This window comes from Physeter macrocephalus, chromosome 18 (assembly GCF_002837175.3).
Source record: "Physeter macrocephalus isolate SW-GA chromosome 18, ASM283717v5, whole genome shotgun sequence".
In the NCBI taxonomy this organism is placed as follows: Eukaryota; Metazoa; Chordata; class Mammalia; order Artiodactyla; family Physeteridae; genus Physeter; species Physeter macrocephalus.
Genome location: NC_041231.1, coordinates 41,772,964 through 41,794,726, shown reverse-complemented (window position 1 = coordinate 41,794,726; position 21,763 = coordinate 41,772,964). Strand labels below are relative to the sequence as shown.

Below are 21,763 nucleotides of genomic sequence, written 5' to 3'. Positions count from 1 at the left end.
CTTTTAGTTATAGGGTTTTTCTTTTCTTTTTTTTTTTTTTTTTTAAGATTTTTCCTATAGGGGTGTTTGCTACCTGTTAGCATATTCTGAAGGCCTGTCAGTGTCCTTGATCACTGAAACTCATCAGAAGAAGGCAGATTTTTATTATTACAAGACTTTAAGCAGTATCTGATAGTCCTGTGAGTTCCATTTATAGATTAATTTGCAGGTCAGCAATCTCTGATTTTTTTTTTTTTTTTTTTTGCGGTACACGGGCCTCTCACAGTTTCGGCCTCTCCCGTTGCGGAGCTCAGGCTCTGGACGTGCGGGCCCAGCAGCCATGGCTCATGGGCCTAGCCGCTCCGCAGCATGTGGGATCCTCCTGGACCGGGGCATGAAGCCGTGTCCCCTGCATCGGCAGGCAGACTAGCAACCACCACGCCACCAGGGAAGCCCTCTGATTTTGTTTTAGAGATTTCCTTGTACTCACCTTCAGAACCAGTGCCCTGTCTGGCTTCAGGATAAGCAGGCCCCCATTTTCTCAATGTCAATACAAAACTGAAAAGTCACTCTGCTGAGCTGGATCATAGAAATGGCTTAACCTCTATAAAGTTCTGGTTTGCATTTTCTCAGTTTTATGGCATAGTCTATTTTCAGAGTATAGAATGGAGCTTACAGGTAAAGAGAAGATACTGATGCTTTTGAGAAATTAAACATTTATAAAATGTGGGTAGATGGTATCATGTCTCAGAATCTTAGCTTTTCCTTTTTTATAGGGGATTTTAATTTATGGTCACGTTATGCTAGGTGCTTGTCTGTGTGGTGTGTCAGTTGATGTCAGTTATGAAGAGTTTCTTAAACTTCTGAGTTTCAGCAGATCTTTCCTGTCTACTAGGCTCACACCACATTTTTTTTCTAAGCATATACTCTCTTGGCCCGATTCTCTAGACAAATCTGAGAAATGTTTATTGCTGAGTAATATAAAGTTGAAAATGAATGACTAGGTTTTTACATTTTTGTTGTAGATAATAAAGCAGATAAAATATCTTTTTTCCAGATCTTGGATTCATTTCTGTTTTTTCTTCCACTACGGTGTTGCTTGGTCTTGGTGCTCTGTATCCTCTTTAAGGGCACAGAAGTGCCCTGAGTGAGGGCAGGGGCCACTGTAGAACAAGAGGAAGCACACTTTCTTCTTTTTGCCCTGCCATTGCTCTCTCATCCTCACCTCTCCCCTATTCTTTGGTAAATCATGCTCAATGGTTAGGGCTAATGGAATAGCTTTATGTTAGCATTCCCCAGCAGCTTGTACTTAAGATTTAAAATAATTTTTAAGAGCAAAATTTTTGAAAGTGGTAATTTTAAAAGTATTTTTTTTGTGCAAGTCTAATACTATGGGCCAGTGATTCATGTTTTTTTTCTGACAGGACTTAGTACTGACTAAGCAAGAGTGATTTGTTGTGCCAGTTTGAGATTTAGGTATGTGTTCCACTATCGGGCTTTATAGGTTATGAACCTCTACTTTCTCCTCTAAATTGAATCCTTGAGTAAACCCTGTCACCTGGAATCAACAAGCTAAAACAGACTCACCTTACTGTCCTCTGTGTATACTCTCTTGATTGCCACTGTCTCTGGTAGAATGTTCTAACTGGCTAAGTATGCATTTTATTAGAGCTCAGAGATAATTCATAATCCCAAGAAATGGGTTTCTTCTGAGCAGAGTGAGGAGAGGAGTCTTGTATGTATTTGGGGTTAGTGGTCACTGTGGGATCAGAGCAGAGCCTTCTGCAGGGCTTGCTTCTTGACCCAGAGGCATCCTGTGCCAGTGCTTCCCTCATGGGATGCCCTCTTAGGAAGGGGCAGTTTCCCAGCTCTATCTTCCCTCTCTCCTCACACACAGATGCAGATAGTCATGATCCTTGTTGGATACCATGGGGATATTATTTTATAAAGCACTTTACTGAAAATGACATCCTCAGTACAATAGTTTTTGTTTTTTCTTGGCTAGACTTTATTTTTTAGAGCAGCTTTAGATTCACAGCAAAATTGAGCAGAAGGTACAGAGATTTCCCATAAATGCACTGTCCCTGTATGCATAGCCTCCCGCATTATCAACATCCCACAGCACAGTGGTACATTTGTTACAAATGATGAACCTATACTGACACATCATTATTGCTCAGAGTCCATAGTTTACATTAAGGTTCGTTCTTGGTGTTACACGTTCTGTGGTTTGGACAAACATGACGTGTATCCACCATTGTAGTATTGTACATAGTTTCACTGCTCTAAAAATCCTCTGTGCTCCACTGATTCATTCCTCCCTCCCCTCAGCCCCTGACAACCACTGATCTTTTTACTGTCTCTATAGTTTTGCCTTTTCCAGAGTGTCATATAGTTGGAATCATACAGAATGTAGCCTTTTCAGATTGGCTTCTTTCATTGAGTAATATGCATTTAAGTTTGTTCCATATCTTCTCATGACTTGGTAGCTCATTTCATTTTAATGCTGAATACTATTCCATTGTTTGGGTGTACCACAGTTTATTTATTCATTTACCTACTGAAGGACATCTTCATCACAATGTTGAATAGTTTTGGCAATTATGTTCTGGAGTAATTTGAATAAAGTTTTGGCAATTCAGAATAAAGCTCCTGTATCAACTATAACTATACCTCAAAAAAAAAAAATCAACATATTGTGTACCGTGTGCAGGTTTTTGTGTAGACATCAGTGTTCAACTCCTTTGTGTAAATACCGAGAAGTGTTATTGCTGGATCATATAGTAAAAGTATGTTTAGTTTTATAAGAAACTGCCAAACTGTCTACCAGAGTGGCTGTACCATTTTGCATTTGTCATCAGTGAATGAAAGTTCCTGTTGCTCCATGTACTCACCTGCATTAGGTGCTGTCATTGTTTTGCATTTTGGTCATTTTAATAGATATGTAGTGGTCTCACTATTTAATTAAAAAATTAATAGACATTTATTCCTTTAGTTGAACAATCAAAATGTGTGGTTTAAGATATTTTTGAGTGGAAAGGAATTTAGGTCTTGCAGTTTTGTTTTGGTTTTTTTAATTGAAGTACAGTTTATTTAAATTGTGTTTGTTTCAGGTGGACAGTAAAGTGATTCAGTGATATATATATTTTATATATATATATTCTTTTTCAGATTCTTTTCCATTATAGGTTATTACAAGATATTGAATATAATTCCCTTTGCTTATACAGTAGTTCCTTATTGTTTATCTGTTTTCTATATAGTAGTGTATATCTATTAATCCCAAATTCCTAATTTATTTTCTACCCTTTCCCCTTTGGTAACTGTAAGTTTGTTTTCTATGTCTGTGAGTCTGTTTCTGTTTTGTAAATAAGTTCATTTTAATCTTTTTTTTAAGATTCCACATGTAAGTGATATGATAGGTCATGATATTTGTCTTTTTCTGACTTACTTCACTTAGTATGATAATCTCTAGGTCCATCTATGTTGCTGCAAATGGCATTTTGTTCTTTTTTTTTTTTGCGGTACGCGGGCCTCTCACTGTTGTGGCCTCTCCCGTTGCGGAGCACAGGCTCCAGACGCACAGGCTCAGCGGCCATGGCTCACGGGCCTAGCCGCTCCGCGGCATGTGGGATCTTCCTGGACTGGGGCATGAAGCTGTGTCCCCTGCATCGGCAGGCAGACTCTCAACCACTGCGCCACCAGGGAAGCCCTGTTCTTTTTTTTAATGGCAGAGTAATATTCCATTGTATATGTGTACCACATCTTTATCCATTCATCTTTTGATGGCCACTTAGGTTGCTTCCATGTCTTGGCTGTTGTAAATAGTGCTGCTATGAATGAATATCGGGGCACATGTATCTTTTTGAATTAGAATTTTCATCTTTTCTGGATATATGCCCAGGAGTGGGATTGCTGGATCACATGGTGACTCTGTTTTTAGGGTTTTTTTTTTCTTTTTTTTTAAGATTTATTTTTTATTTATGTATGTAATTTATTTTTGGCTGCATCTGGTCTTTGTTGCGGCACGCAGGATCTTTGTTGAGGCTTACAGGATCTTTTGTTGTCGTGTGTGGACTTCTCTCTAGTTGGTGTATGGGTTTTCTCTTCTCTAGTTGTGGTGTGCAGGCTCCAGGGCGCATGGGCTCTGTAGTTGTGGCACACGGGCTCTAGAGTGTGTAGGCTCTGTAGTTTGCAGCATGTGGGCTCTCGTTGAGGTGCATGAGCTCAGTAGTTGTGGCATGCAGGCTTAGTTGCCTCGCGGCATGTGGGATTCTAGTTCTCCAACTAGGGGTCAAACCCGTGTCCCCTGCATTGTAAGGCAGATTCTTTACCACTGGACCACCAGGGAAGTCCCTATTTTTAGTTTTTTAAGGAACCTTCATACTGTTCTCCATAGTGGCTGCACCAACAGTGTAGGAGGGTTCCCTTTTCTCCACACCCTCTTCCAGCATTTATTGTTTATAGATGTTTTTGTTGATGGCCATTCTGACCGGTGTGAGGTCATACCTCATTGTAGTTTTGATTTTCATTTCTCTAATAATTAGTGATGTTGAGCATCATTTCATGTGCCTGTTGGCCATCTGTATGTCTTTGCAGAAATGTCTGTTTAGGTCTTCTGCCCATTTTTTTATTGGGTTGTTTGTTTTTTTGATATTGAGCTGTATGAGCTGTTTGTATATTTTGGAAGTGAAGCCCTTGTTTGTCGCATCATTTGCAAAAATTTTCTCCTAGTCTGTAGGTTGTCTTTTCGTTTTGTTTCCCATATCATGCCTTCTTTTTTTCTTTTCTTTTCTTTTTTAAGAACTAACATTTAGTGTTTATTTATTTATTTATTATTTTTGGGTGCGTTGGGTCTTCATTGCTGTGTGCAGGCTTTCTCTAGTTGCGGCGAGTGGGGACTACTCTTCATTGTGGTGCGCAGGCTTTTCACTGCAGTGGCTTCTCTTGTGGAGCATGGGCGCTAGGCGTGAGGGCTTCAGTAGTTGTGGCACGTGGGCTCAGTAGTTGTGGCTCACGGGCTCTAGAGCGCAGGCTCAGTAGTTGTGGCACACGGGCTTAGTTGCTCCGCAGCATGTGGGATCTTCCTGGACCAGGGCTCAAACCCATGTCCCCTGCATTGGCAGGTGGATTCTTAACCACTGCGCCACCAGGGAAGCCCTAATGCCTTTCTTTATCTCTTGTAACTTTCCTTGGTGTGAGGTGCTTTGTCTGAAATTAATATAGCTACCCTGGCTTGCTTTCTTTCTCTCTTTCTTTGTCTTTCTCTCTCTTTGTTTTTTGGTGGCACCACATGCCTTGTGGGATCTTAGTACCCCGACCAGGGATCGAACCCGGGGCCTCAGCAGTGAAACTGCCAAGTCCTAACTACTGGACCACTAGGAAATTCTCTACCCTGGCTTTCTTTTGATTCATGTTAGCATGGTATAGATTTCTTTGTCCATTTAGGGGTGTTTTAAAGGTTTTTTTTTTATGCGGACCATTTTTAAAGTCTTTATTGAACTTGTTAGAATATCACTCCTGTTTTATGTTTTGGTTTTTTGGCCTTGAGGCATGTGGGATTTTAGCGTCCCGACCAGGGATCGAACCCACACACCCTATATTGGAACGTTAAGTCTTAACCAGTGGACCGCCAGGGAAGTCCCGTGGCCATTTAGTTTTAATCTATATGTGTCTATATTTAAAGTGGGTTTCTTATAGACAACATGTAGTTGAGTCTTATTTATTGATCCACTCTGATTATGTCTCTCTTTTAATTGATGCATTTGGAACATTGACATTCAAAGTAATTATTGATATAGTAGGATTAACATCTACCATATTTGTTACTTTTTCTATTTGTTCTTTGCTCCTGTTTTTGTCTTCCATTCTTCTGCTTTCTGTGTCTGTTTGTTTGTTTGGACACGCTGTGCAGCTCACGGGATCTTAGTTCCCCAACCGGGGATTGAACCCTGGCCCAGGGCACTGAAAGCGCAGAGTCCTAACCACTGGACTGCCAGGGAATTGAACTAACATTTAGTGTTTATTTATTTATTTATTATTTTTGGGTGCGTTGGGTCTTCATTGCTGTGTGCAGGCTTTCTCTAGTTGCGGCGAGTGGGGACTACTCTTCATTGTGGTGCGCAGGCTTTTCACTGCAGTGGCTTCTCTTGTGGAGCATGGGCTCTAGGCGTGAGGGCTTCAGTAGTTGTGGCACGTGGGCTCAGTAGTTGTGGCTCACGGGCTCTAGAGCGCAGGCTCAGTAGTTGTGGCACACGGGCTTAGTTGCTCCGCAGCATGTGGGATCTTCCTGGACCAGGGCTCAAACCCATGTCCCCTGCATTGGCAGGTGGATTCTTAACCACTGCGCCACCAGGGAAGCCCTAATGCCTTTCTTTATCTCTTGTAACTTTCCTTGGTGTGAGGTGCTTTGTCTGAAATTAATATAGCTACCCTGGCTTGCTTTCTTTCTCTCTTTCTTTGTCTTTCTCTCTCTTTGTTTTTTGGTGGCACCACATGCCTTGTGGGATCTTAGTACCCCGACCAGGGATCGAACCCGGGGCCTCAGCAGTGAAACTGCCAAGTCCTAACTACTGGACCACTAGGAAATTCTCTACCCTGGCTTTCTTTTGATTCATGTTAGCATGGTATAGATTTCTTTGTCCATTTAGGGGTGTTTTAAAGGTTTTTTTTTTTATGCGGACCATTTTTAAAGTCTTTATTGAACTTGTTAGAATATCACTCCTGTTTTATGTTTTGGTTTTTTGGCCTTGAGGCATGTGGGATTTTAGCGTCCCGACCAGGGATCGAACCCACACACCCTATATTGGAACGTTAAGTCTTAACCAGTGGACCGCCAGGGAAGTCCCGTGGCCATTTAGTTTTAATCTATATGTGTCTATATTTAAAGTGGGTTTCTTATAGACAACATGTAGTTGAGTCTTATTTATTGATCCACTCTGATTATGTCTCTCTTTTAATTGATGCATTTGGAACATTGACATTCAAAGTAATTATTGATATAGTAGGATTAACATCTACCATATTTGTTACTTTTTCTATTTGTTCTTTGCTCCTGTTTTTGTCTTCCATTCTTCTGCTTTCTGTGTCTGTTTGTTTGTTTGGACACGCTGTGCAGCTCACGGGATCTTAGTTCCCCAACCGGGGATTGAACCCTGGCCCAGGGCACTGAAAGCGCAGAGTCCTAACCACTGGACTGCCAGGGAATTCCTTTTTGTGGTTTTAATTATTTTATAGGATTCCCTTCTCTTCTTTATTAGCATATTAGTTATACCTTTTTTTTTCTTTAACTGTCTTTAGTGGTTACTCTAGAGGTTGCAGTGTACATTTACAAGTAATGCAAGTCCACTTTCAAATAGCGCTGTATCTCTTCATGAATAGTGCAGGTAACTTATGATAACAAAGTCTGTAGTCCTAATTCTTTCCTCCTATCCCTTGTTTCATTGCTGTCATTCATTTTACTTATATAAAAGCATACATAATTGACTACATTGTTGCTATTATTATTTTAAACAAACTACTATTATTTTGAACAAAGATCAGTTAATAAGAAAAATGTTTATTCTACCTTCACTTATTCCTTCTCCAGTGCTCTTCCTTAATATATTCAGAGTTTCTAACTTATTTCCTTTTCTCTGAAGAATTTCTGTTAACATTTCTATCTATCTGTCTCTCTTTATTTATTTATTTATGGCTGTGTTGGGTCTTCTTTGCTGCATGCGGGCTTTCTCTAGTTGTGGCGAGTGGGGGCTACTCTTCATTGTGGTGCGCGGGCTTCTCGTTGTGGCTTCTTGTTGCAGAGCACAGGCTCTAGGCACGCGGGTTTCAGTAGTTGTGGCACATAGGCTCAGTAGTTGTGGTGCATGGGCTTAGTTGCTCCATGACATGTGGGATCTTCCCGGACCAGGGCTCGAACCCGTGTCCCCTGCATTAGCAGGTGGATTCTTAACCACTGAACCACCAGGGAAGCCCCTCTTTGAACATTTCTTGCAAAACAGGTTTACTGGCAACAAATTCTCTCAGTTTTTGTCTGAAAAAGTATTTTTCCTTCACTTTTAAAAAATTTATTTAGGCTGTGCTGGGTCTTAGTTGTGGCACGTGGGATCTTCTCTGTGGCGTACGGACTTATTAGTTGTGGCACGCAAACTTCTTAGTTGAGGCATGCGGACTCTTAGTTGCGACATGCGGGATCTAGTTCCCCGACCAGGGATCAAACCCGGGCCCCCTGCATTGGGAGCGCAGAGTCTTACCCACTGGACCACCAGGGAAGTCGCTCTCCTTCGCTTTTGAAGGATACTTTCACAAGGCACGGAATTATAGGTTGGTGGTTTTGGTCTCTCAACATTTTTAATACTCCATTCCACTCTCTTCTTGCTTTTTCATGGTTTTGGAGGAGATATCGGGTGTAATTTTTTTTTTGTTCCTCTATAGGTAAGATGTTTTTCCCCTCTGGTTTCTTTCAGGATTTATTCTTTATCTTTGATTTTCTGTAGTTTAAAAAATGATGTCACTAGGTGTGGGGTTTTTTGGGCATTTATCCTGTTCAGTTTTCTCAGAGCTTCCTGGATCTGTGGTTTGGTATCTGACATTAATTTGGGGGACATTTTCAGTCATTATTGTTTCAAGTATCTCTTCTGTTCTTTTTTTTTCTTCTGCTTCTAGAATTTCCACTACATGTATGTTATGCCTTTTGTAGTTATCCCACAGTTGTTATTGTATATTCTGTTCTGTGTCTTTCAGCCTTTTTTCTCTTTGCTTTTTAGTTTTGGTGGTGTCTATTGAGATATCCTCATGCTCCAAGATTCTTTCCTTAGCAGTGTCCATCCACTAAAAAATCCCATCAAAAGCATTTTTCATTTCTGTCACAGTATTTTTGATTGCTAGCATTTCTTTTGGGTTCTTTCTTAGAACTTCCATCTCTCTGCTTCTGTTGTCCATCTGTTCTTGCATGCTGTCTACTTAATCCATTAGAGAGCCCTTAGCATCTTAATCATAGATGTTTTAAATTCCTGGTCTGTTAATCCCTCCCATATCTGAGTCTGGTTCTGATGCTTACATTGTCTCTTCAAACTGTGTTTTTCTTTTCCTTTTAGTATGTCTTGTAATTTTTCCTCCCCTCCCCTCCTTTCGTTTCTTTTTGGCTGTGTTGGGTCTTCGTTGCTGTGCATGGGCTTTCTCTAGTTGTGGTGAGCGGGGGCTGCTCTTCATTGCAGTGCGTGGGCTTCTCACTGTGGTAGCTTCTCTTGTGGCAGAGCACAGGCTCTAGGTGCGTGGGCTTTAGTAGTTGTGGCTCGCGGGCTCTAGAGTGCAGGCTCAGTAATTGTGGCACACAGGCTTAGTTGCTCTGTGACATATGGGATCCTCCCAGACCAGCGATTGACTCCATGTCCCCTGCATTGGCAGGCGGATTCTTAACCACTGTGCCACCAGGGAAGTCCCTTGTAATTTTTCTTGATAGCCGGACATGATGTACTGGATAAAAGGAACTGTTGTAGGCCTTTAGAATGTGGTGGTAAGATGTGGAGGAAGGGGAAGCATTTTATAGTCTTATAACTAGGTCTTAGTCTTTTAACGAGTCTGTACCTCTGTACTGTGAACTTCACACATCTTCTCATTTTTTTCCACCTCCTTTTGGTGGTATAGATGGCTAGAGTGGCCTGGAATTGGATATTTCCCTTCCTCCAGCAGTTCAGGCTCTGGTTAAATGGTTTCTCCTTAGGGCAGCCCTTGTTAAGAACAGAATGCTGTGATGTATTTCTTTCTTTCTTTTTTTTTTTTTTTTTTTTTGTGCGGTACACGGGCCTCTCACTGTTGTGGCCTCTCCTGTTGCGGAGCACAGGCTCTGGACACGCAGGCTCACGGGCCTAGCCGCTCTGCGGCATGTGGGATCTTCCTGGATCGGGGCACGAACCCGTGTCCCCTTCATCAGCAGGCGGACTAGCAACCACTGCACCACCAGGGAAGCCCTGTGATGTATTTCAAAATGATACCTTTTCCCTTCCCCCTGCCAGAAGCACTAGGGGATTTTTCTCCAATATTCACCACCAGAACCAGGTCAAGTTCCTGGAGGTAAAACTCACAAATGTGTCGGGGCCCTGATGACTGGCCCCAGAAGTTTTTATCTCTCAGACTTTGTTCAGAATTGTCTCCAGCCATTGGTCAGTTACAGTTCAGGTTTTCCTACCTTGGTACTGGTTCCTGTGGAGATTTGTGTTTCTGGGTTTATGCTCTGGCAAGTTGCAATTCTCTGTATTTCTCCAGTTTTGGGGCAGTGGTTTGCCCTGTCACCCCACTTCTCTGTTGAATCTAAGAAGAGTTACTGATCTTTTAGTTTGTTCAGCTTTTTACTTGTTAGGGTGGAGCTTCTAGCTTCTTGTGTGCCTAGAAATCAGAAGCAGTACCATAGGTTTTTAAATACCATATTTATTATGAAGGACAGTTAGGTTCCAGAGTTTAAACCACTTCACCAGATACAGCCAGGAAATCCCTATTTTAGAAAGGATTTCCTTTAATGCTTTCCGGTTGCTTGGCCCATAGAGTCCTCAGTGATTTCCTTGGTTTCATGGGTGAGAGGATCCCGCAGTATTTAAACCTCATGTGAGTTGTGAGATCTGGGTAAAAGGGAGAGGTCTTTGGATGGATACTTGAGATGTTTATTTGTGACATGGATCTTCATGTTTTCTTGAATGCAGCAGTGTTTAACTCATATGTGTTGCTAGTATTTCTTCATACCAGAGCTTGCAAGTGGTATCCTCCAAACCTCCTGTAGTTGCTTTGAGTCAGTTTCTTAATAGTGTCTGGTCTCTTATTCTTGTGGCCTTTTGCTTCCTTAGACACCACCTTCCCTTAATGCATACTCTTCTCCACTTTAGCTGTCATGAATCAAGATGTAGTTTATCCTTGAGTAGGTATATAAGGTGATGTTGTCAAGCTGTTTGTTGGTATATTATAGTGGTACAGGTGGCTGCAGACTGTCTCGTCCTCCATGGGTTGATTCATTACTACCCCTCTCATTATAGATCACTACAAGATATCAGTTTTGTCTCAAGCTTCTTGGATGTTACTTGTTGAACTGTAAATCTGAAACAAAAACTGGGTTTATTTAAAGTTATTTATCAACACCATTATTCCTACTCTCCCACATCCTTGCAGTTTACAAAGCAGTGGGCAACAGTCTTCTCTGGGAGCTATCACATGGGTCCATGTGATACCTGGTGTCTGTCTTAGAGGAGGAGGTCAAGAAAAGAGAAGCTAGATATTTTGGATGCTGGGGGGCTATTATTGGGGTTGGCCTCATTCTTCTTGCAGATTTAGAGTGATGGATGAGAAGTGAATCTTGGGTGGCTTGCTGTGGAAGCAAGAGACCACCATAAAGGAACACCCTAAGTGTTCTTCTCTTCTCATTCCACCCTCTACAGGGAGGCTTGGGTCAGAGAAGAGACTGGTTCATTCTTCTTCTGTGGTTCTATTTAACTTGCATTTTGAGAGGTTAAGGGAGAAAGATACTAGAGAGAGGTAGGGTGGTGTTTAGGACTTCTGACTCTGGTTCAGGAAGGAAAAATAGAGGCATAGACAGCCAAGGCCGAGAGGGACAGACTCAAGAGGGCCCTATTGAGTGGCTCTAGGGCTCAGTCTGTGGAAGGGCCTGAAAGGTTTCTAGTTGGAAGAGGAGTAAGTGTCTGTGTAGGTGTGCAATGTGGGTGACTTAGCACTGTTTCTGGATTTCTTAGGGTCAAGGCACGTTGCATGGCACATACTGATACCACTGTCCTTAGGGATCAGCTGGTGCATTTCATGTTCAAAGGACATCGTTAGAGAACTTTTTTTCCCCCTAAGCCCTTGACATTTTGGTTTTTGATTCAGAGATGTTTCAGTGTGATAATACTGTATCTGTTGAAGCAGGCTTCCTTTGTAACCTTAATTCTGTTGATTCACGTGTCCTCTTAGTATCTTACAGTGTTTTCCTGTATTTACTATCTTCATCAGATTTCTCATCACCTCTTCCCTGTATCAGCTTGATTTTTTTTTTTAACTTACTTTCCTTTGTTTGCTTCACCTGATTTTAAAACTGGAGACTTCATTTTCATTTGAGTCATTTGCTATTCAGAGTTTTGTTCTAGTCTAGATATCTGCTCTCAGGTCTTCTCAGATGTTCCAGGTATGACTTGCATGGCTCAGGGATGCAGGCACCTGTGACCAACACCTTTGAATTTGCCTTTTCACCTTAGCAAAATAAACTCAGAATCCTGAATGGTCAGTTGCCATCTGATAAGATGGTCTAGCATAAAGTGCCTATATAAATGGTTTTTATTGATTGAAAAAGCTTTATTAAGATATAATTTACATACATAAAAATGGTTGTCTTTTGCCCTTCTGTTTAAATAAGCTTGGAGATTAACAAGAAGGGATGAACTGTACCACTGTATTGTTGAATGAAAACATAATACAATGTATTTGACAGCTATAAATATTTGATTCCTGAGGTTGGTAGTCTGGCAGCCTTCAGGCATTTGGTGAAAGCAGAGATAAGCTAGTCACTTACCAAAACTCATATTATCCATTGGAATTTCGGTATATGTGTTGTTTTTAAAAATCAATTCAGTCAACTTTGATGTTAGCTTTTAGGAAAATTATAAAACCAAAGATTAGTAATTGATCGTTGTTCTTAGATTTTGAAAAGCCAATACATTTCAACTAATTATAGTTAATCTTAAGTTTCTTTTAAAACCAAAAACAAAACAAGGGAATAATCTTTCTTTTCTCCACTCCATTTTGGAATCTGGGACACACTGTGTGCTGTGCTTCCTGTGTGTTCTCCACTGCCTAGAAGCGGATGGTAAGAGTCTTTACTGATTACACACCTGCTGTAAGCTTGGTCAGTGATTCCTGAAAACCCTTTTTTTCCCAACTAAGAAATTTAAAATATATGTGAATTAGATTCTGCTGGTAAGGAGAGAAAAGCACAAGTGTTTATGACCCTGAAATGAATCTATAGCTTTTAAGGATAGTTAACAACAGGAACAACTGTCAGAAGGAGAGGCATTAGTTTAAATTTTGCAATTATGATGTTGAAATGTCAAGACAGTAGGCTCAGGTTTTAACTGCATTTTTAAAAAAGCTATACTAGTTTTTAGATTAACTGTTTTTAAAGTATGACGAGAGGTTTGGTTTTTTCTAAGAGATTGGCTATATTTTTGAAGGCAGTGTAAGCTAAAAGCTGTTTCTCTTGAAAAATAGACATGTATTCAAGAAGAATTTTGAATGGTCTAGAAACAAATGGTGCACTAGTTAAAAGAAAATCAAATTAAGTCCTAGAGAGCAAGACAGTTTGATAGGAGGAGGGAAGGTCAGTGGTAATACCTATTCAGGAATACCTTGGAGATACTGTGGGTTCAGTTCCATACTACTGCATTAAAGTGAATATTGCAATATAGCGAGTCACATGAATTTTTTTGGTTTCCCAGTGCATATAAAAGTTATGTTTACACTGTAGTGTAGTTTATTAGTGTACATACCTTAATTAAAATATACGTTATTGCCAAAAATGCTAACCATCATCTGAGCCTTCAGGGAGTCGTAATAGTAACATCAAAGATCACTGATCACAGGTCACCATAACAAATATAATAATAATAAAAAAAGTTTGAAATTCTGAGAATTACAAAATGTGACATGAGACATGAAGTGAGCAAATGCTGTTGGAAAAATAGTGCTGATAGATTTGCTCGATGCAGGGTTGCTTCAAACCTTCAATTTGTAAAACAAAAAAACGAAAAAACCCGCAGTATCTGCAAAGTGTAATTGCAATAAAACAAGGGATGCCTGTATTCACCTTTTTGGTTCTGTCATTGGGAGTCTTTGGATAGGGTACATTATTACAGGAGAGTAGAATTTTAGAACCAGAGGTCATCTTATACAATGGTTCTTCATTATGGTGCACTCCACAATTCCTGGGGCACCTTTCCAAAATCCTCCTGTTGGAGCTTAATTTGTAAGGATTGGTTCTGTCAGCCTGGACCCTGGGTGGGGTTTAGGCATGTGTATTTTGGAGAACTTTCCCAGTGCTCCAAAATACACATTCTGATGGCCATACCTGAGTAGGAACCACTGATGTAATTAAATCCTCTCATTTAACAAGAAATTAAGATTTAGAGAAGTTGGCATTAAATGGTTGTTTATTAATCATTGCTTCTGTTGTAATTCTGTAATGTGGGCAGCATTATGGAGTGCCTGGGTTTTTTGATCTGGGAAGGAATAAGACCATAGAGAGTTGGAGAGACTGGAGGTAGATAGGAGGAGGGAGAATGCAGTAGGTGAGTGGAATGAGAGGGAGTGCTGGGCATCCCAGATCTGTGAGTGACATTAATTAACTGGGTGTGAAGCCATGAAAGTGGGAGAAGTGAAAGATGTTTGAGATTTCATCTGGTAACTGGGAGAAGTGTGGGAAAGGTGCTAGGTTTAGGGGGTTCTTTGAGTTCAGTTTGAGAAGTTTCTGTGGTACAGATGGGTAGAGCTATCTAATGTGAGTTCAGGATTTATGAATGAGAGGAAATATAAAGGCAGAAATAAATTTTAAGTTGTAGGAACCTTTATGCCTAGGAGATCTGGAAGGGATCAGGTAAAGATCAGCAGCCCAGTGTGGAAGCCAGGATTGGTTAGTGTCAGTCATTGTAGAGAAGCCCTGTGGTTAGCCATTCAGGCCTTCATATTCCTTTAGGAAGCTTTCAGTTATTATAATAGGAGCAACAGACTAACTGACCACTTAGTATATGCCAGGCACTTTCCAAAGAGATTATATATATACATGCATACACATTTTTCCCCCATTAAATCCTATCAACAACCCTATGAGGCTAAGTAAAGTGTCAGCAGAGTTTGGATCCTGTGAGGCAGCCTGGCTCCAGAGTACATACCATTACCTGCTACACTGTGGAGTGCTGTGGGCAGAAGCCAGACTGTCAAGTGTTAGAGGAATAGAAGACAGAGTGAGTGGATGAGTGAGCAAGTGGTGGCTAAGGACCTGGAGGCCAGGAGTAGGGTTCAGGTTACCATTTTTCAAAAGTCTATAGATGGAAGGAGTTTAAAGCCTGTGTAGATTGAGAAGTTGTTAGGTTTGGGGAAGCTGACTCTCTTCAGAGAAGGTAAGAAAGCTAGTGGAACCAAGTGTGAGGGTGGTTGTGAGTGGAGTGAGCATGAGAAAGGTGCAGCGTGGTAATAAGGACCGGGGGTGGACTGAGGTCCAGAGCGGAAGTGGAAGGCTTTCTTCTTCCTCAGACACTATGGTTGAAGTCAGGTTTAGATGTGGTGAGGGGACCAGAGGGCAGCTAAGGGAGTTTATGCCAGTTGACCTGTTCTCTGTACAGGAGAGGAGTGGGTTGATTTATCTGCAGGGGTTTGCGCCTTTGGGTAACCATGAAATTGACTTAAGATGGAACCAAGAAGGGAAGAGTTTTAGAATTTTTTCTGTAGGAGAATTTATTAGTAGTTTAAAACAGCCTGGCCCTGAATTCCTGTTTCTAAGCCCTAAAAGAGAGGTCTTAGAGAATTTTTAAAAAATCAATATTCCTGGATCCAAAACATTATCTAAATGTTGCTGGAGTTGAATCGGGATTCTAGCAAGATTTGCTTTTTTCATTAAGTAATAATTTTTGTGTTTTTTTTTTTTTTTTTTTTTTTTTGCGGTACGCGGGCCCCTCACTGTTGTGGCCTCTCCCGCCGTGGAGCACAGGCTCCGGACGCACGGGCCCAGCGGCTACGGCCCACGGGCCCAGCCGCTCCGCGGCATGCGGGATCCTCCCGGACCGGGCTCCAAACCCGTGTCCCCTGCATCGGCAGGCGGACTCCCAACCACTGCGCCACCAGGGAAGCCCTAATTTTTGGTTTTTTGGACCACTTTTTTGACCACTCATTAGTGGAAGCTTTATTCTCTAGATATGAAGGAGAGGGCCTCATGTTACCAACCAGGTACTTAAACCTGCAAGAATGCTCTTAAAATTGCTTCCTAGACTCTTTTGGGTTCAACCACAGAATTAGATTCTAGATTAGAATCAGATTCTGATTAGAATTAGAATCAGATCTTGTGAGCCTCTGTTCTGTTTCATGCTCCATGTTTCAGATTTAAAATTTAGAAAGTGAGTTTATGGCCATATCCATGTGTAACAAAATACATGTTAAACCACTGGTCATTAAATCCAGAGTATAAATGATGAAGTGATGTGTTTGAGATCCAGGTAGGTCTCCCCTTCCTATTCATTTCCCTTCTCCTGTTGTGGTCACATATGTCACCATGGCCTTCTGGGATGACTAAATATAAATTATTTCTTCTGCTACAAGAATAAGTAAAAGCTGGGTTTGTAGGCTTCTGGAAGAATTTGGAATGGTATCTGTAGTTCAAACCTTAGACCCCGGTTGACCTATTTTCTAGGATTGCTCTTGACTTTGGAGCTTTTTCTTAGTTCTCCTGATCAGCTAAGTTTTGATGTTTTTAGAAATGAAGAATAATCTTCCTTAAATTTGCTGGCTAACAGATGCCTGTTTGAACAGTTTAGCCTTTTACATACTCACTCAACTGTGGGCCTTTAAAAGTTATTCTATCCTGAGACATTGAAAATTTATGTAAATTGCCCAAGTTCATACAACAGGTAATTGGCAGAGCCAGGATTCTAACCCAGGCTTGTTGGATCCCAAAGCCTGGGCATTTTCTCCTATCCCATACTCCGAAAACAATGATGAGTGTATATATCAATAACTGTGTACTAAATTAACTTCAGAATCAAAAATAAAAATAATTAACACTATCTTCATGTAATTCTATTCCCCAGAGGCTTAAGAAACACAGGGCCCTGGATACTCTTTTTTAATGTGCTTGTTTTTAACTGAGGGAACTTTATTAATTAGAACTAATGTTGGTCAAATCCCTGAAAACATGTGTGGAAAGAGAGGCAAAAGTTGTAATCTCGTAAATACTTTGAATTATTTCCCTGAATTTTGACTTCTCTCTCCTTTCTCAGTTATTTGTATGAGCTGATGTATTTGTAGGCCCAGAAGCTTGTCTGTGCGTCAGTTTATTGTTACTGCCTCCAGGCGGCATTCTCAGTTCCTTTCCAGTGGGCAGATGCTTAGTAGCTGTCCACGTGGAGGTCATGTGTGGCCAGGCTGTGGAACAGTGGTCTCAGGTTGTCATGCGGGTACGTTCACACACACGCGCACACACAAGCTCTGGTGTGGACACATACTTGTATAGGCATTAGGAATACTGGGTATTTAAGGGGCCAGTTTTTCCCATGTAGCTGCCAGAAATTGTTGAAAGGCCGAATCAGTGGGTCAAACAGCAAATCAAAAAGCCTCTAAATGGTGGTTCCAAAATTATCAGTTCATAAAGCAGAGCTGCCCTGCTGAATATGAGCCTAATTTACTTTACAGCTGATGAACACTAGTGGCTGGATAAGCAGTTTGGTTTTTAAGTGATTGGCACGTGGCAGCACTTTTTTTGGGGGGCTGTGTTTGGTCTTCGTTGCTGCGCCAAGGCTTTTGCTAGTTGTGGTGCGCGGGCTTCTCATTGTGGTGGCTTCTGTTGTTGCGGAGCATGGGCTCTAGGCACGTGGGCTTCAGTAGTTGTGGCTCGCAAGCTCAGTAGTTGTGGTGCACGAGTTGCTCCGCGGCATGTGGGATCTTCTCAGACCAGGGATCAAACCTGTGTCCCCTGCATTGGCAGGCGGATTCTTAACCACTGTTCCACTGGGGAAGTCCCCCTTTTTTTTTTTTTTTTTTAAAAGCACTTCCAAAATGTTTTAAAAATATTTTTTCTGCTCATGTAGGGCTTGTTCTGTCTTGACTTTCATTAGGCCGGTGTGTTAAATGAATTTTATATTTTATTATTGCAGGAATTAGAATCCTTTTGCTACTGGCAGTGCTGACAGTTGATGTTTGAGCAGAAGGATTAGTGACTGAATGTTGGTCACTTTAACTTGGGAACACCTGTCCTTAGGAAAGCAAAAAGGTGTCTTTGTGTCCTCTCTTGCTTGAAGGGAAACAGTTTGGAGGGAACGGAAGGCTGGACAATTTCTCTACCATACTTTTTTGGTGTGTGTGTGGCTTGTAACAGAAAATGCAAGTATCTCTTAGTGGTAAAAGTCTATTTTGTTGGACATTCAGATCATTGGATGCTTGTGATAGCACTGTCAGAGGTGCTGACCCACATCCATGGTTATAAATAAGATCAAGGACAAGAATTTGAAGGGCTGAGGAGCTGGTGACTCAGCAGCTGTGTTCTTCCTGTTTTATTAAAGCACTGCTTTTTAGATTCCAGGTAGAAGCTTTAGTTCCAGTGCCTCAAGTGATTTCATTTGGTTTGCTTGATACGGGATAGAGAGAAGAGCCCCTTTGGGTTTATTATTAGTTAGAAACATGGAATGTTGATGACAGAGACCTCTGTGAAGTGTGTTGTCCATTTCCTTGGATAAGGGCTGCATGACCAGTAATACCTTTGTGGAGTGACCAGTAGTCCTTGTCTGAGGAGTGCTTGAGTGTCTTGGGGGACATGTATGTGCCTGTCTCGGCCTTCATTGACACGTCAAGCTGGCTCATGAAGTGTGTGCTAACCTAGATTACCATGCTCTCTACTGACTGTTACCTCCTCTGTCCTTTGGAAAGGAGGAGAGACTCCCCATGTGGCCCACATGGGCTGGGTCTCTGTGTTTGTCCTAATGGCCCTCATGCTCTCTTACCAGGAAGAGGAAGAACAGGAGGAAGAAGATGATGATGAAGATGATGACGACACTGATGATTTAGATGAGCTTGACACTGACCAGTTGCTGGAGGCGGAGTTGGAGGAGGATGACAACAATGAGAACGCAGGGGAGGATGGGGACAATGACTTTTCTCCCTCTGATGAGGAGCTAGCAAACCTGCTAGAGGAGGGAGAGGACGGAGAAGATGAAGACTCTGATGCAGATGAGGAAGTGGAACTGATCCTGGGGGACAATAAGTCTAGGGCTGACCATGAGGCTGAGCTTGGGTACCTAGGGAAAGGGCCCTTCCCTGTGCCAGCCCAGCCCAGAGGGCAAGCCACACCAGGGTTCTGTGCCCCATAACTAGAGTCACTACCTGGGCCCAGCAGTTTCACATCTCTCATGACGACTCTGTAACCAAATGGCTATTATCTCTTTAAAACAGGGGTTGGCAGACTTCTACAGAGGCTGGACAGTAAATGGGCTGAATGGTCTCTTTTGCAGCTACTCAGCTTTGCTGTTGTAGTGTGAGAGCAGCCAGAGACAAGACATAAATTAATGATGTGGCTGTGTTCTAATAAACTTTATTTACAAAAATAGCTGGTGGTCTTGGTTTGGCCCATGGGTTGTAGTTTGTCAACCCCTGCTTCAGAGGATTAGCCTTAGACTGGAGGGCAAAAGTGTAGTTCTCCCAAGAGGCAGAGCTGGCATCATCAGATGCAGCTGCTCATGGGGGTGCTGTACCTACTCTTTTCTAAAGCTGTAAAGAAATAAAAGCCCTCTTGTGGGTTGCAGCCCCTTCCTGTCTGCTTTTGCTTAATCCCTCTTAAAGGCTAGGGGACATGTTTTCTCTTTGGCTTCTGTTTTGGTCCCCCCCACCCCCACTTTCTTATTCCAAGTTTTGAAGAACAAGCTCCAGTTTTTCCAGTACCTTCCCATTAGAACAGGTTTCTGAGGTCAAGTTGTACCCTGCCTATACTAATGGACCCTGAGTAAATCACCTAATAGTTCTAAGAGTCTCCGAGCTCTGCTGCTATACTCTGCATGTTTTAAGAGGACATATTTGGCAGCATCGCTGTGACGTGTGTCACTGTTGACAGACTCATGCTTGCTGTGGTCCTGGTTCTTCACAGTGCTGCCCTGCCTGACTGGGGAGTAATCACTGTGATATCCAATCATTTTTCATGTAGCTAACCTGGCCAGCATTCTCACAGCCAAGGTAGGTATTATGCCTAATATGGTAGCCAGTAACCACCTGTGGCCATTAGAATTTTAATTAAATTTAAATTTCAGTCCCTCATTTTCATGTCCACATTTCAAGTGCTCAGTAGCCTCATGTGGCTACCATATTGAACAGCACAGATACAGAACATTTGCATCATTACAGAAAATGTTATTGTATTGGCCTAAGCTCAGCAAACTCCAAGCCTCTTCAGAGTAGATGCTTGGTTTTTAGTCATTGGTGTTTGGTGGTGGGGGCAGGGGGAGGGAGGGAGTGTGTATGGTAGGAGAGGAGAGGGTGGGTGGCAGTATATATGTTTAAGCATATATGTATAAGATTCTCCTGTCCCACAGTGACCTAAATCCATTTTCTTTGGGATAAATCTTATACATGCTTCTAGAGCTCAAGGTTGAAGGCAGATGGCTTAGGGGAGACTGTCTTTCTTACGTTAAGTCCTCTTGCCAAAGTTGCATTTTGAGGAAGCTCTGTGGGGTGGGAGGGATTGCCTTGTATCTGCCCATCTGCTGTTTGCCAACTTCCATTTTTTCGTACTTGGAGGTTGATACGATTCATTGAAGGACTTCCTTTGTCCCTAGCGATGGTCAGAGAGCCAGGTAAGAGGGACTCAGGGGCAGGGGAAACATGACAATATTGATGGGAATAAAAGGAAAGTTTTACTAAACTTGTCACCTGTGACACGTGGGCACAAGTTCTGTTTCCTTTCAATTATAATATAAGGTAGGTTAGGGGAGCAGCTGGTACCCCCGACCTAAGAGTATCACTAATTTTTCCATTCTCAGTTTGAATATAATTTTGTATTTGGCCTGTAAAATTACTGCTTCCTTTAGCCTTTTACTGTTTATTCTAGGAAATTCATTCTTTTAAGCCCAAGAGGTAATCTGGAAAACCCTAATTCTATCAAAGAATGTTACTTTAACTTGGTGGGAATATTTATGATGTGAAAATGCCATTACAGATGACAAGTTGAGGACATGTCAGTTTGGGCTCTAGAATTGAGGTGGTGGCATGTGCGTGTGTACTCTATTGCTCTTTCTCTGTTTTAGAGACTGATAGCGGCTCGAAACAGAGCAGACACAAGGAGCACCCTCTGTATCCTTTGTTTGCTGATATTTTGCCTTACACTAATCATCTGGTGTATTAGCTCTTAGCTCTTAACCTTTTGAGGCTTATGGAGCCCTTTTAGGATATGATGAAAGCCGTTGTGACTATGGAAAACCACACCCACATGCCCCCCATGTAACCTTGCATAGGCCCCAGATCCCAGAGATCCAATGATTGATTTCATATACAGAACCCCAGCCCTAGGAAGAGAAACACCTTGACTCTGAGGTCTTTGTTTCTCTGTTCCAGTCAGTTCTGACGCCCCCCTCAAAAGCCTGTATGTTGTAGAGCAACAGGTTAAATAAACATGGTAGGGACTAACACTGCCTGCCTTTGCTTCTAGGGCCTTTCAGAGGGAGAGGTCCCCACCAGGGTCTGAGTTTGGGTCTTTTCAACATTTGGAGGATGAGAAAAGGCTAAGGAAGGTAGAGAAGGGAGTCCTGCCACCTGACCACCAAGAGGGGAATCACTGCCTGACCCCTGAAAGTTCTCTTGTTAAACCCTGTGCCTGACAATTATTTGCTTATGGAAGATTGTATTATCCTCCTCCAGCTGCATTTACAGTCCCTAGATGTGATGCAGAGTTGTTAAGATTCTTAATTCTTAGTAGCTCTATAGCTGATGGTTAGAATAGGTCTCAGGCAGGTGGGTCTGGCAATGTTGCTTCATAGATCGCATGAGCACGAGGGGATTCTCTGCGGTCTGCCATGGG

The 21,763-nt window shown here is 41.9% G+C and overlaps 1 protein-coding gene across 1 annotated transcript in view; it reads left to right on the top strand.

Annotated features, from left to right (window-relative positions):
- The window catches only part of DCAF1 (DDB1 and CUL4 associated factor 1), an 87,426-nt gene that overhangs the window by 64,287 nt on the left and 1,376 nt on the right, over window positions 1-21,763 (top strand). The window contains exons 23-24 of the mRNA XM_055080070.1: window positions 18,708-18,960; window positions 20,994-21,039. Coding sequence (XP_054936045.1) covers window positions 18,708-18,960; window positions 20,994-21,039 — 299 coding nt within the window. The remainder of the gene's footprint in view (window positions 1-18,707; window positions 18,961-20,993; window positions 21,040-21,763) is intronic.